This window comes from Pristiophorus japonicus, chromosome 31 (assembly GCF_044704955.1).
Source record: "Pristiophorus japonicus isolate sPriJap1 chromosome 31, sPriJap1.hap1, whole genome shotgun sequence".
NCBI lineage: Eukaryota > Metazoa > Chordata > Chondrichthyes > Pristiophoridae > Pristiophorus > Pristiophorus japonicus.
In genome coordinates this window covers 8,641,528-8,655,052 of record NC_092007.1, presented here as the reverse complement: position 1 = coordinate 8,655,052, position 13,525 = coordinate 8,641,528, and the positions used below count along the sequence as shown (strand labels likewise).

The window sequence follows — 13,525 nt, the reverse complement described above, 5'->3', positions numbered from 1 at the left end:
CCTGCTCCGACCGAGCTTTCAGGCAGCGCGTTCCCGATCACAACAACTCGCTGCGTACAAACATTCTCCTCATCTCCCCCTCGGGTTCTTTACCGATTATCGTCAATCTGTGTCCCTCTGGTTAACCCCCTCCTGCCCCGGTTTACTCCATCAAAACCCCCCTCGTGATTCTGAACACCTCGATCGAATCTCCTCTCAACCTTCTCTGCTCCGAGGAGATCAACCCCAGCTTCTCCAGTCTCTCCCCGTCACTGTATTAAAATAAAAACGTGTTGTGCGACCTGCACTTTTCTGTCCATAGAATTTGGCTGGGCTGTAACAGTGAGTGACACAAGAACATAAGAAATAGGAGCAGGAGTCGGCCATTCGGCCCCTCGAGCCTGCTCCGCCATTTAATACGATCAGGGCTGATCCGATCATGGACTCAGCTCCACTTCCCCGCCGTTAGTGGGAAATAGAACGTGTTATACACAGCGTGACATGTTGGGATTTGGGACTGGTCTCCCAGCAGGGACCTTCGAAGAAGAGCAGTTTGGGGGCTGGGGGGGTGGGGGTGAAAGTTCAACTTGGGGCCAATATTTATCTCTCAACCAAGCTCACTAAAAAAACTGGTGATCCGGGTCATTATCACATCGCTGTGTTTGGGAGCTTGCTGTGCGCAAATTGGCTGCCGCGTTTCCCACATTACAACAGCGTGCACACGACCAAAAAGTGCTTCATTGGTTGTGATGCGCTTTGGGATGTCTGGTGGTCTTCAAAGGCGCTATATAAATTATTTCATGCCGATCACCTAAAACGGGCCCGTTAAGGGCTTGTAAGGAGTACATTTTAATGATTCGCTAGAGGCCAGAGCTGTGTTAAAACTTTAAGTAACGGGGAATCGGACAGGCCCAGATAAACTAATTCCCTTTATCTCACTCAGTCAGAATAAGCCGCCTGTTCTCGACTTGTGACCTTGATCATCAACGTAGGCAGTCCCTCGGAGTCGAGGAAGACTTGCTTCCACTCTAAAATTGAGTTCTCAGGTGGCTGAACGGTCCAATACGGGAACCACAGTCCCTGTCACAGGTGGGACAGACAGTGGTTGAGGGAAGGGGAGGGTGGGACTGGTTTGCCGCACGCTCCTTCCGCTGCCTGCGCTTGGTTTCTGCACGCTCTCGGCGACGAGACTCGAGGTGCTCAGCGCCCTCCCGGATGCACTTCCTCCACTTAGGGCGGACTGGTCTTTGGGCCAGGGACTCCCAGGTGTCGGTGGGGATGTTGCACTTTATCAGGGAGGCTTTGAGGATGGTCCCTTGTAACGTTTCCTCTGCCCACCTTTGGCTCGCTTGCCGTGTGGGAGTTCCGAGTAGAGCGCTGGTTTTGGGAGTCTCGTGTCTGGAGGCCATGCGGACAATGTGGCCCTGCCCAGCGGAGCTGGTCGAGTGTGGTCAGTGCTTCGATGCTGGGGATGTTGGCCTGGTCGAGGACGCTAACGTTGGTGCGTCTGTCCTCCCAGGGGATTTGCAGGATCTTGCGGAGCCATCGTTGGTGGTATTTCTCCAGCGACTTGAGGTGTCTGCTGTACATGGTCCATGTCTCTGAGCCATACAGGAGGGCGGGTATTACTACAGCTCTGTAGACCATGAGCTCGGTGACCTTGACAGGCTGAGGTGGACAACCGGTATCCTGGTGAACATTCCTCCCTGAATCAACACCACCACAAACCGATGAACTGATCATCGATCGGCTCACTGTGGGATCCTCCTGTGCATACAATGGCTGTCCACCTATCCCACAGCCACAGCCCGGTGCAGTCGTTCCTTGTGTGTGAAGGTTCAGAGAAGGTTCACTCGGTTGATTCCGAGGATGAGGGGGTTGTCTTCTGAGGAAAGGTTGAGCAGGTTGGGCCTCTACTCATTGGAGTTTAGAAGAATGAGAGGTGATCTTATTGTAAGATTCTGAGGGGGCTGGACAGGGTAGATGCAGAGAGGATGTTTCCCCCTCGTGGGGGAATCTAGAACTAGGGGGCACATAGTCTCAGAATAAGGGGCCGCCCATTTAAAACTGAGATGAGGAGGAATTTCTTCTCTCAGAGGGTTGTAAATCTGTGGAATTCACTGCCCCAGAGAGCTGTGGAGGCTGGGTCATTGAATATATTTAAGGTGGAGATAGACAGATTTTTGAGCGATAAGGGAGTGAAGGGTTATGGGGAGCGGGCGGGGAAGTGGAGCTGAGTCCATGATCGGATCAGCCATGATCTTATTAAATGGCGGAGCAGGCTCGAGGGGCCGAATGGCCGACTCCTGCTCCTATTTCTGATGTTCTTAAAAGTATTTTCTTTCTTTCTCTATCAACTTAACAGGGAGCATTTTTTACAGACTAATAGGGAATGTAATACAATGTGGGCGGTGGGGTGGGGAATCCCCTGGGGTTTCTCCCAATCATCCGACTTCCCCAACACCCCTCCCTATCTCTGTAACCTCCTCCAGCCCCTACACCCCTCCCTATCTCTGTAACCTCCTCCAGCCCCTACACCCCTCCCTATCTCTGTAACCTCCTCCAGCCCCTACACCCCTCCCTATCTCTGTAACCTCCTCCAGCCCCTACACCCCTCCCTATCTCTGTAACCTCCTCCAGCCCCTACACCCCTCCCTATCTCTGTAACCTCCTCCAGCCCCGACACTGCTCCCTATCTCTGTAACCTCCTCCAGCCCCTACACCCCTCCCTATCTCTGTAACCTCCTCCAGCCTCTACACCCCTCCCTATCTCTGTAACCTCCTCCAGCCCCGACACTGCTCCCTATCTCTGTAACCTCCTCCAGCCCCTACCCCACTCCCTATCTCTGTAACCCCCTCCAGCCCTACACCCCTCCCTATCTCTGTAACCTCCTCCAGCCCTATACCCCTCCCTATCTCTGTAACCCCCTCCAGCCCTACACCCCTCCCTATCTCTGTAACCTCCTCCAGCCCCTACACCCCTCCCTATCTCTGTAACCTCCTCCAGCCCCTACACCCCTCCCTATCTCTGTAACCTCCTCCAGCCCCTACACCCCTCCCTATCTCTGTAACCCCCTCCAGTCCCACACCCCTCCCTATCTCTGTAACCTCCTCCAGCTCCTACACCCCTCCCTATCTCTGTAACCCCCTCCAGTCCCTACACCCCTCCCAGACCTCTGCGTCCCTCCAATTCTGCCCTCTTGAGCATCCCCCCGATTTCCATCGCTCCACCATCGGTGGCCGTGCCTTCTGTTGCCTGGGCCCCAAGCTCTGGAACTCCCTCCCTAAACCTCTCCGCTTCTCTCTCCTTTTGGATGAGACGTTAAACCGAGGCCCCGTCTGCCCTCTCAGGTGGATGTAAAAAAGTCCCACGGCCAGTATTTGGAAGAAAAGCAGGGGGAGTTCTCCCCGGTGACCTGGGGCCAATATTTATCCCTCAACCAACATAAACAGAGGATCCGGGTCATTATCGTATTGCTGTGTGTGGGAGCTTGCTGTGCGCAAATTGCCTGCCGCGATTCCCACAATACAACAGTGACCACACTCCAAAAAAGTGCTTCATTGGCAGTGAGGCGCTTTGGGACGTCCGGTGGTTGTGAAAGGCGCTATATAAACTTATTTTTACATGGGACCCTAGACCCGATAACGCAGTGCTGACTGTAGATGGATTCTGGTCCCTTCGACTCGCCTCGTGATATAGAGACTTTAAAAAAGCAATCACTCCTGGGGCGTGGGCCTCGCTGGCCAAGGCCGGCATTTATCGCCCATCCCTCGTCGCCCCTTGAGAAGGTGGTGGTGAGCCGCCTTCTTGAACCGCTGCAGTCCGTGTGGTGAAGGTGCTCCCACAGTGCTGTTGGGGAGGGAGTTCCGGGATTGTGACCCAGCGACGATGAAGGGAGGCCGATATATTTCCCAGTCGAGGGATGATGTGTGTGTGTGACTGGGAGGGGAACGTGGAGGTGGGGGTGTTCCCAGGCCCCTGCTGCCCTTGTCTGTAACGTATGCACCAGTGAGGATGCTCACCGGTTTGTAGAGCTGTTGAGTGGGAGGGGCTTAGCCAGTCACATGATGTTCACAAGACTCAATAAAACCCCAGCCAGCTGGGTTCAGGGGATCCACGATGAGGTGTGCAGTCGTGAGCCTGGTGGATGAACTGGTAATGTGTCGTGTGATTGTTAAACCTTTTGCTAATAAACCAACTAGTTCTTAATAGCTATGTGTCGTTATGAATTCTTAAGCGAATACATTGCATTGTCCTTCTAGGCGGTAGAGGTGGTGGGTTTGGGAGATACTGTTGAAGAAGCTTTGGCGAGTTGCTGTAGTACGTCTGCACAATAACTGTGTATTTATACAGCGCCTTTAATGTAGTGAAACGTCCCAAGGCGATTCACAGCAGGGTTTTAAGACAAAACAAATTTGAGACCAAGCCTCATAAGAAGAAATTAGCGCAGTTGTCCAAAAGCTGGGTCAAAGAGGTCAGTTTTAAGGAGCATCTTGAAGGAGGAGAGAGAGGTTTAGAGAGGCGGAGAGGTTTAGGGAGGGAGTTCCAGAGCTCGGGGCCCAGGCAACAGAAGGCACGGCCACCGATGGTGGAGCGATTATAATCAGGGATGGTCAGGAGGGCAGAATTAGAGGAGTGCAGCCATCTCGGGGGGGTTGTGGGGCTGGAGGAGGTTACAGAGATAGGGAGGGGTATAGGGGCTGGAAGAGGTTACAGAGATAGGGAGGGGCATAGGGGCTGGAGGAGGTTACAGAGATAGGGAAGGGCGAGGGCCATGGAGGGATTTCAAAAAAAGGATGAGAATTTTGAAATTGAGGCGTTGCTTAACTGGGAGCCAATGTAGGTCAGTGAGCACAGGGGGTGATGGGTGAGTGGGACTCAGTGTGAGTTAGGACACGGGGCAGTGAGCACAGGGGGTGATGGGTGAGTGGGACTCGGTGCGAGTTAGGACACGGGGCAGTGAGCACAGGGGGTGATGGGTGAGTGGGACTGGGTGTGAGTTAGGACACGGGACAGTGAGCACAGGGGGTGATGGGTGAGCGGGACTCGGTGCGAGTTAGGACACAGGGCAGCGAGCACAGGGGGTGATGGGTGAGTGGGACTCGGTGCGAGTTAGGACATGGGGCAGTGAGCACAGGGGATGATGGATGAGCGGGACTCGGTGCGAGTTAGGACACTGGGGCAGTGAGCACAGGGGGTGATGGGTGAGCGGGACTCGGTGCGAGTTAGGACACGGGGCACTGAGCACAGGGGGTGATGGGTGAGCGGGACTCGGTGCGAGTTAGGACACGGGGCAGTGAGCACAGCGGGTGATGGGTGAGTGGGACGGACAGTGAGCACAGGGGATGATGGGTGAGCGGGACTCGGTGTGAGTTAAGACACGGGGACAGTGAGCACAGGGGGTGATGGGTGAGTGGGACTCGGTGTGAGTTAAGACACGGGGACAGTGAGCACAGGGGGTGATGGGTGAGCGGGACTCGGTGTGAGTTAAGACACGGGGACAGTGAGCACAGTGGGTGATGGGTGAGTGGGACTCGGTGTGAGTTAGGACACGGGGACAGTGAGCACAGTGGGTGATGGGTGAGCGGGACTCGGTGTGAGTTAAGACACGGGGACAGTGAGCACAGTGGGTGATGGGTGAGCGGGACTGGGTGTGAGTTAGGACACGGGGGCAGCCGAGTTTTGGATCACCTCTAGTTTACGTCGGGTAGAATGTGGGAGGCCGGCCAGGAGTGTGTTGGAATGGTCAAGTCTGGAGGTAACGGAGGCAGGGATGAGGGTTTCAGCAGCGGATGAGCTGAGGCGGGGGGTGGAGACGGGCGATGTTACGGAGGGGGAAACAGGCGGGTTTAGTTATGCTGCGGGTATGTGGCCGGAAGCTCATTTCAGGGTCAGATATGAGAGCGAGATTGTGAAGCGTCTGGTTCAGCCTCAGACAGGAGTTGGGGAGAGGGAGGGAGTCGGGGGAACGCAGTTTGAGTTGGGGGACTGAAAACAATGCTTTGGTCTTCCCAATTTTCAAGTGGAGAAAATTTCTGCTCAGCTAGAACTGGATGTCGGACAAGCAGTCTGACTTTTCGAGACGGAGGAGACATATTAGCTTGAGGGGAAATTGGAGTCATGTGTCTAATTTAGTGAAGTGTGGGTGTGTGTAGACTTTATCTACCCATAGGAAAGAAATTCACTGGAAACAGCACTAGTTCAGAAATTGAGTGCGTAAGCTTGAAATACAAAGTCATCGATTCCGTTGCAATCTAGAATTTGATCAGTGCAACTGTAGCAAAGAGCTGGGAGGTGCAAAGATGTGATCATCGGGTGGGGCTGGATACAGAACAGCTGCTTGCAAGTCAGATTACCAGAAATGCAAAGATGTCCCAAATAGGGCAAAGTCTTATTCAACAGCTGACTGTGTCCTGGCCAATATTTATCCCTCAATCAACATCACTAAAAAAACAAATGATCAATCAACAAATGAGGGAGCGGCGCTCCCTCAGTACTGCCCCTCCGACAGTGCGGCGCTCCCTCAGTACTGCCCCTCCGACAGTGCGGCACTCCCTCAGTACTGCCCCTCCGACAGTGCGGCGCTCCCTCAGTACTGCCCCTCCGACAGTGCGGCACTCCCTCAGTACTGCCCCTCCGACAGTGCGGCACTCCCTCAGTACTGCCCCTCCGACAGTGCGGCGCTCCCTCAGTACTGCCCCTCCGACAGTGCGGCGCTCCCTCAGTACTGCCCCTCCGACAGTGCGGCGCTCCCTCAGTACTGCCCCTCCGACAGTGCGGAGCTCCCTCAGTACCGCCCCTCCGACAGTGCGGCACTCCCTCAGTACTGCCCCTCCGACAGTGCGGCGTTCCCTCAGTACTGCCCCTCCGACAGTGCGGCACTCCCTCAGTACTGCCCCTCCGACAGTGCGGAGCTCCCTCAGTACCGCCCCTCCGACAGTGCGGCACTCCCTCAGTACTGCCCCTCCGACAGTGCGGCGCTCCCTCAATACCGCCTCTCCGACAGTGCGGCGCTCCCTCAGAAAATGCTCCATTCGTCAGCAAGAAACCCAATGGGCAATTCAGGAGAAACCTCGTTACCCAGAGAGGGGTGAGAATGTGGAACTCGCTGCCACAGGGAGGGGTTGAGGCGAATAGTATCGAGGCATTTAAGGGGAGGCTGGACAAGTATATGGGGGAGAAGGGAATAGCGGGTTACGCTGATAGAGTTAGATGGGGAAAGATGGGAGGTGGCTCGAGTGGAGCATAAACACCGGCCTGGACTGGTTGGGCCGAACGCCTGTTTCTGAGCCGTATATGAACATAAGAAATAGGAGCAGGAGACGGCCATTCGGCCCCTCGAGCCTGCTCCGCCATTCAATACAATCATGGCTGATCCGATCATGGACTCAGCTCCACTTCCCTGCCCGCCCCCTTATCCCCTTATCGGTTAAGAATATGTCTATTTCTGTCTTAAATATATTCAATGACCCAGCCTCCACAGCTCTCTGGGGCAGAGAATTCCACAGATTTACAACCCTCTGAGAGAAGAAATTCCCCCTCATCTCAGTTTTAAATGGGCGGCCCCTTATTCTAGGACCATGCCCCCTAGTTCTCGTCTCCCATCAGTGGAAACATCCTCTCTGCATCCACCTTGTCAAGCCCCCTCATAATCTGATACGTTTCAATAAGATCGCCTCTCATTCTTCTGAATTCCAATGAGTAGAGGCCCAACCTCCTCAACCTTTCCTCATAAGTCAACCCCCTCATCCCCGGAATCAACTGAGTGAACCTTCTCTGAACAGCCTCCAAAGCAACTATACCCTTTCGTAAATATGGAAACCAAAACTGCACGCAGTACTCCAGGTGTGGCCTCACCAATACCGTGATCAACAAAAGCAGGCATTAACGACGAGGTCCAACACCGCCTCCAGTGCGCCAGTGCAGCCTTCGGCCACCTGAGAAAGAGAGTGTTCGAAGACCAGGCCCTCAAATCCACCACCAAGCTCATGGTCTACAGGGCTGTAGTGATACCCGTCCTCCTGTGTGGCTCAGAGACATGGACCATGTACAGTAGACACCTCAAGTCGCTGGAGAAATACCACCAACGATGTCTCCGCAAGATCCTGCAAATCCCCCGGGAGGACAGACGCACCAACGTTAGCGTCCTCGACCAGGCCCAACATCCCCAGCATCGAAGCACTGACCACACTCGACCAGCTCCGCTGGGCAGGGGCCACATTGTCCGCATGTACCCCAGACACGAGACTCCCAAAGCAAGTGCTCTACTCGGAACTCCTTCACGGCAAGCGAGCCCCAGGTGGGCAGAGGAAACGTTACAATGGACCACCCTCAAAGCCTCCCTGATAAAGTGCAACATCCCCACCGACACCTGGGAGTCCCTGGCCCAAAGACCAGTCCGCCCTAAGTGGAGGGAGTGCATCCGGGAGGGCGCTGAGCACCTCGAGTCTCGTCGCCGAGAGCGTGCAGAAACCAAGCGCAGGCAGCGGAAGGAACGTGCGGCAAACCAGTCCCACCCTCCCCTTCCCTCAACCACTGTCTGTCCCACCTGTGACAAGGACTCTGGTTCTCGTATTGGACTGTTCAGCCACCTAAGGACTCATGTTAAGAGTGGAAGCAAGTCTTCCTCGATTCCGAGGGACTTCCTATGAAGATGATAACTGTAGTAAGACTTCCCTGCTTTTATACTCTATCCCCTTTGCAATAAAGGCCAAGGCACTATTTGCCTTCCTGATCACTTGCTGTACCTGCATACTAACCTTTTGTGTTTCATGCACAAGTACCCCCAGGTCCCGCTGTACTGCGGCACTTTGCAATCTTTCTCCATTTAAATAATAACTTGCTCTTTGATTTTTTTTTTCTGCCAAAGTGCATGACCTCACACTTTCCAATATTATATTGCATCTGCCAAATATTTGCCCACTCACTTAGCCTGTCTATCTCCTTTTGCAGATGTTTTATATCCTCGATAATCCTCTCGATATAAACTTCCCCAGTTCTGACTAAAGGTCAGCGACCAAACGCTATCTCTGTTTCTCTCTCCACTGACTCTGACTGACTTGCTGAGCGTTTCCAGCCTTTTCTGCTCTTTGACCAAAAAAACACTTTGCCATGTCTGTCAACCTCGTCACAAGCCTTTTTCATATTTGCAACTGCCTTACCACTGACTCAGCACTGACAGGAATCGGGCTCAGATAGAAATAACTCACACATTTAGCACCTATCTCTCACACAGAAAATTTATTTCTGAATACGATACAACAATAGCAACTTCCATTCATATGGTGCCTTTAATGTGGTGAGACGCCCCAATACGCTATGTAAGTATTATGAGACAAAAAATTTGACCCCGAGCCGCAAAACGAGAAATTAGGGCAGCAACTTGGTCAAAGAGGTACGTTTTAAGGAACGTCTTGAAGCAGGAGAGAGAGGTTTAGAGAGGCGGAGAGGTTTAGGGAGGGAGTTCCAGAGCTTGGGGCCCAGGCAACAGAAGGCACGGCCACCGATGGTGGAGCGATTATAATCAGGGATGGTCAGGAGGGCAGAATTAGAGGAGCGCAGAGATCTCGGGGGTTGTAGGGCTGGAGGAGGTTACAGAGATAGGGAGGGGTGTAGGGGCTGGAGGAGGTTACAGAGATAGGGAGGGGTGTAGGGGCTGGAGGGGGTTACAGAGATAGGGAGGGGTGTAGGGGCTGCAGGAGGTTACAGAGATAGGGAGGGGTGTAGGGGCTGGAGGAGGTTATAGAGATAGGGAGGGGTGTAGGGGCTGGAGGAGATTACAGAGATAGGGAGAGGTGTAGGGGCTGGAGGAGATTACAGAGATAGGGAGAGGTGTAGGGGCTGGAGGAGGTTACAGAGATAGGGAGAGGTGTAGGGGCTGGAGGAGGTTACAGAGATAGGGAGGGGTGTAGGGGCTGGAGGAGATTACAGAGATAGGGAGAGGTGTAGGGGCTGGAGGAGGTTACAGAGATAGGGAGGGGTGTAGGGGCTGGAGGAGATTACAGAGATAGGGAGGGGTGTAGGGGCTGGAGGAGGTTATCGAGATAGGGAGGGGTTGTAGGGCTGGAAGGGGTTACAGAGATAGGGAGGGGCGAGGAGACCATGGAGGGATTTGAACACAATGAGAATTTTGACATCAAGGCGTTGTTTAACCGGGAGCCAATGTAGGTCGGCGAGCACAGGGGGTGATGGGTGAGTGGGACTCGGTGCGAGTTAGGACACGGGGCAGTGAGCACAGGGGGTGATGGGTGAGTGGGACTCGGTGCGAGTTAGGACACGGGGACAGTGAGCACAGGGGGTGATGGGTGAGTGGGACTCGGTGCGAGTTAGGACACGGGGACAGTGAGCACAGGGAGTGATGGGTGAGTGGGAATCGGTGCGAGTTAGGACACGGGGGCAGTGAGCACAGGGGGTGATGGGTGAGTGGGACTGGGTGTGAGTTAGGACACAGGGCAGTGAGCACAGGGGGTGATGGGTGAGTGGGACTCGGTGTGAGTTAGGACACGGGGCAGTGAGCACAGGGGGTGATGGGTGAGCGGGACTCGGTGTGAGTTAAGACACGGGGGCAGCCAAGTTTTGGATCACCTCAAGTTTACGTCGGGTAGAATGTGGGAGGCCGGCCAGAAGTTCGTTGGAATGGTCAAGTCTGGAGGTAACGGAGGCAGGGATGAGGGTTTCAGCAGCGGATGAGCTGAGGCAGTGGGTGGAGACGGGCGATGTTACGGAGGGGAAAACAGGCGGGTTTAGTTATGCTGCGGGTATGTGGCCGGAAGCTCATTTCAGGGTCAGATATGAGAGCGAGGTTGTGAACCGTCTGGTTCAGCCTCAGACAGGAGTTGGGGAGAGGGAGGGAGTCGGGGGCCTGGGGAACAGAGTTTGTGGCAGGGACTGAAAACAATAGCTTCAGCCACTTCGACCGTGAAGCGCTCCCTCAGTACTGCCCCTCCGACAGTGCGGCGCTCCCTCAGTACTGCCCCTCCGACAGTGCGGCACTCCCTCAGTATTGCTCCTCCGACAGTGCGGCGCTCCCTCAGTACTGCCCCTCCGACAGTGCGGCACTCCCTCAGTACTGCTCCTCCGACAGTGAGGCGCTCCCTCAGTACTGCCCCTCCGACAGTGCGGCGCTCCCTCAGTACTGCCCCTCCGACAGTGCGGCGCTCCCTCAGTACTGCCCCTCCGACAGTGCGGCACTCCCTCAGTATTGCTCCTCCGACAGTGCGGCGCTCCCTCAGTAGTGCCCCTCCGACAGTGCGGCACTCCCTCAGTACTGCTCCTCCGACAGTGAGGCACTCCCTCAGTACTGCCCCTCCGACAGTGCGGCGCTCCCTCAGTACTGCCCCTCCGACAGTGCGGCACTCCCTCAGTACTGCTCCTCCGACAGTGCGGCGCTCCCTCAGTACTGCCCCTCCGACAGTGCGGCACTCCCTCAGTACTGCCCCTTCGACAGCGCAGTACGGCGCTCCCTCACCACCGTCCCTCCGACAGCGCAGTACGGCGCTCCCTCAGTACCGCCCCTCCGACAGCGCAGTACGGCACTCCCTCAGTACTTCCCCTCTGACAGTGCGGCACTCCCTCAGTACTGCCCCTCCGACACCGCAGTGCGGCACTCCCTCAGTACTGCCCCTCCGACAGCGCAGTGCGGCGCTCCCTCAGTACTGCACTGAGAGTTTCAGCCGAGATTTATGTACACAAGTCCCCGGAGTGGGACTTGAACCCACAACCTTCTGACTCAGAGGCGAGTGTGCTGCCCACTGAGTCCCGGCTGACATTGAGGAGAAATGATTTTACGCAGCGAGTTGTTGTGATCGGGAATGCGCTGCTTGAAAGGTCGGTCGGAGCAGGTTCAAATGTGACTTTCAAATGAGGGAATTGGGTAAATACTGGAAGGGGAAAATGTGCTGGGGCTGTGGGGTAAGAGCAGGGGGGGAGTGGGACTGATTGGATCGCTCTGTCACAGAGCCGGCACGGCACGGGCTCGAGGGGCCCAGTGGGATCCTCCTGTGCAGTCTTAATCTACAGGCAGAGCATTGATCAATCTGAGGCAGTGTTTTAACAGTCTGCTTGCTGGTGATGTTAGCGACAGTAATTTGTCAAGACCGATAGCTACACTGTCCCATTAAATATGTGATTGTGAGCAGTCAGAGTTGTTTGAACTCTTAATTGTCAAAATACACCGTGGAAATTAGTTGAATGTGCTCAGCAATATTTCAATTGGTAATATTTTTGAATGCATTGATTGTTAAAGTTTGGCATCCACAAAGTTAGTTAGGATTATACCCGTATAAATGTTAATGAATCAGAAATATGGAATAATATATATATTAATAAATATCAGCGGTGGCTCAGTGGGCAGCACCCTCACCTCTGAGTCAGAGGGTTGTGGGTTCAAGTCCCACTCCAAGGACTTGAGCACATAAATCTGGGCTGACACTCCCAGTACTGAGGGAGCGCCGCACTGCGCTGTCGGAGGGGCGGGACTGAGGGAGCGCCGCACTGTCGGAGGGGCAGTACTGAGGGAGCGCCGTACTGCGCTGTCGGAGGGGCAGTACTGAGGGAGCGCCGTACTGCGCTGTCGGAGGGGCGGTACTGAGGGAGCGCCGCACTGTCGGAGGGGCAGTGCTGAGGGAGCGCCGCACTGTCGGAGGGGCAGTACTGAGGGAGCACCGCACTGTCGGAGGGGCAGTACTGAGGGAGCGCCGCACTGTCGGAGGGGCAGTACTGAGGGAGCACCACACTGTCGGAGGTGCCGTCTTTCGGATGAGACGTTAAACCGAGGCCCCGTCTGCCCTCTCAGGTGGATGTAAAAGATCCCGGGGCCACTATTTGGAAGAAGAGCAGGGGGAGTTCTCCCCGGTGTCCTGGGGCCAATATTTATCCCTCAATCAACATTACAAAAAAACAGATTATCAGACCATTATCACATCGCTGTGTGTGGGAGCTTGCTGTGCGCAAATTGGCTGCCGCGTTTCCCACAATACAACAGTGACAAGAGGTACTTCATTGGCTGTGAGGCACTTTGCGATGTCCGGTGGTCATGCAAGGTCTTTGCAATAAATGCAAGTCTTGTTTTCTTTCTGAATAAAAAGCAAAGGTTTAGTGAGTAAAACAGCTTACCACTGGTGTCTCAGCTGTGGGCTGGTCTGTCACATTCTCCATGGCTCGAAGGGCTGCTTGCTTCTACGAGGAGCTAACTGGCACAGATAGATTCGCTCTAAAAAAAAAAGGTCGGGCTTATTTGCAAGTTTGTCAGCTACTTCCTGACCAAGTGCCGTCAGTGAATCACTGGTAAGGTCGCTGTGACAGAGCGCCCAGTGATTTCCCGATCGAGCCCTGTTCGTCGCGTCAAAGAACGGTTTGAGCACAGGAGGAGGCCATTCGGCCCATCAAGCTTGTGCCCGTCCCTCAGCCAGTCCCCACAAGAGGAGAGTGGTCTCGGGAGGGAGTGCAGCGTCCGTTTCCCAGGATGGTACCCGGAGTTAAATCCAAGCGAGTTAAGTCACGAGCAGAGATTGCACAAACTCGGGTTGTATTCCCCGGGAATTTAGA

At 54.7% G+C, this 13,525-nt stretch overlaps 1 protein-coding gene across 1 annotated transcript in view; it reads right to left on the bottom strand.

The window, feature by feature from the left end:
• The window catches only part of LOC139240434 (C-X-C chemokine receptor type 3-2-like), a 115,340-nt gene extending 102,160 nt beyond the window's left edge, over positions 1–13,180 (bottom strand). Inside the window, exon 1 of the mRNA XM_070868958.1 lies at positions 13,094–13,180. Coding sequence (XP_070725059.1) covers positions 13,094–13,135 — 42 coding nt within the window. The 5' untranslated portion in view covers positions 13,136–13,180. The remainder of the gene's footprint in view (positions 1–13,093) is intronic.
• Positions 13,181–13,525: the final 345 nt, after the last annotated feature.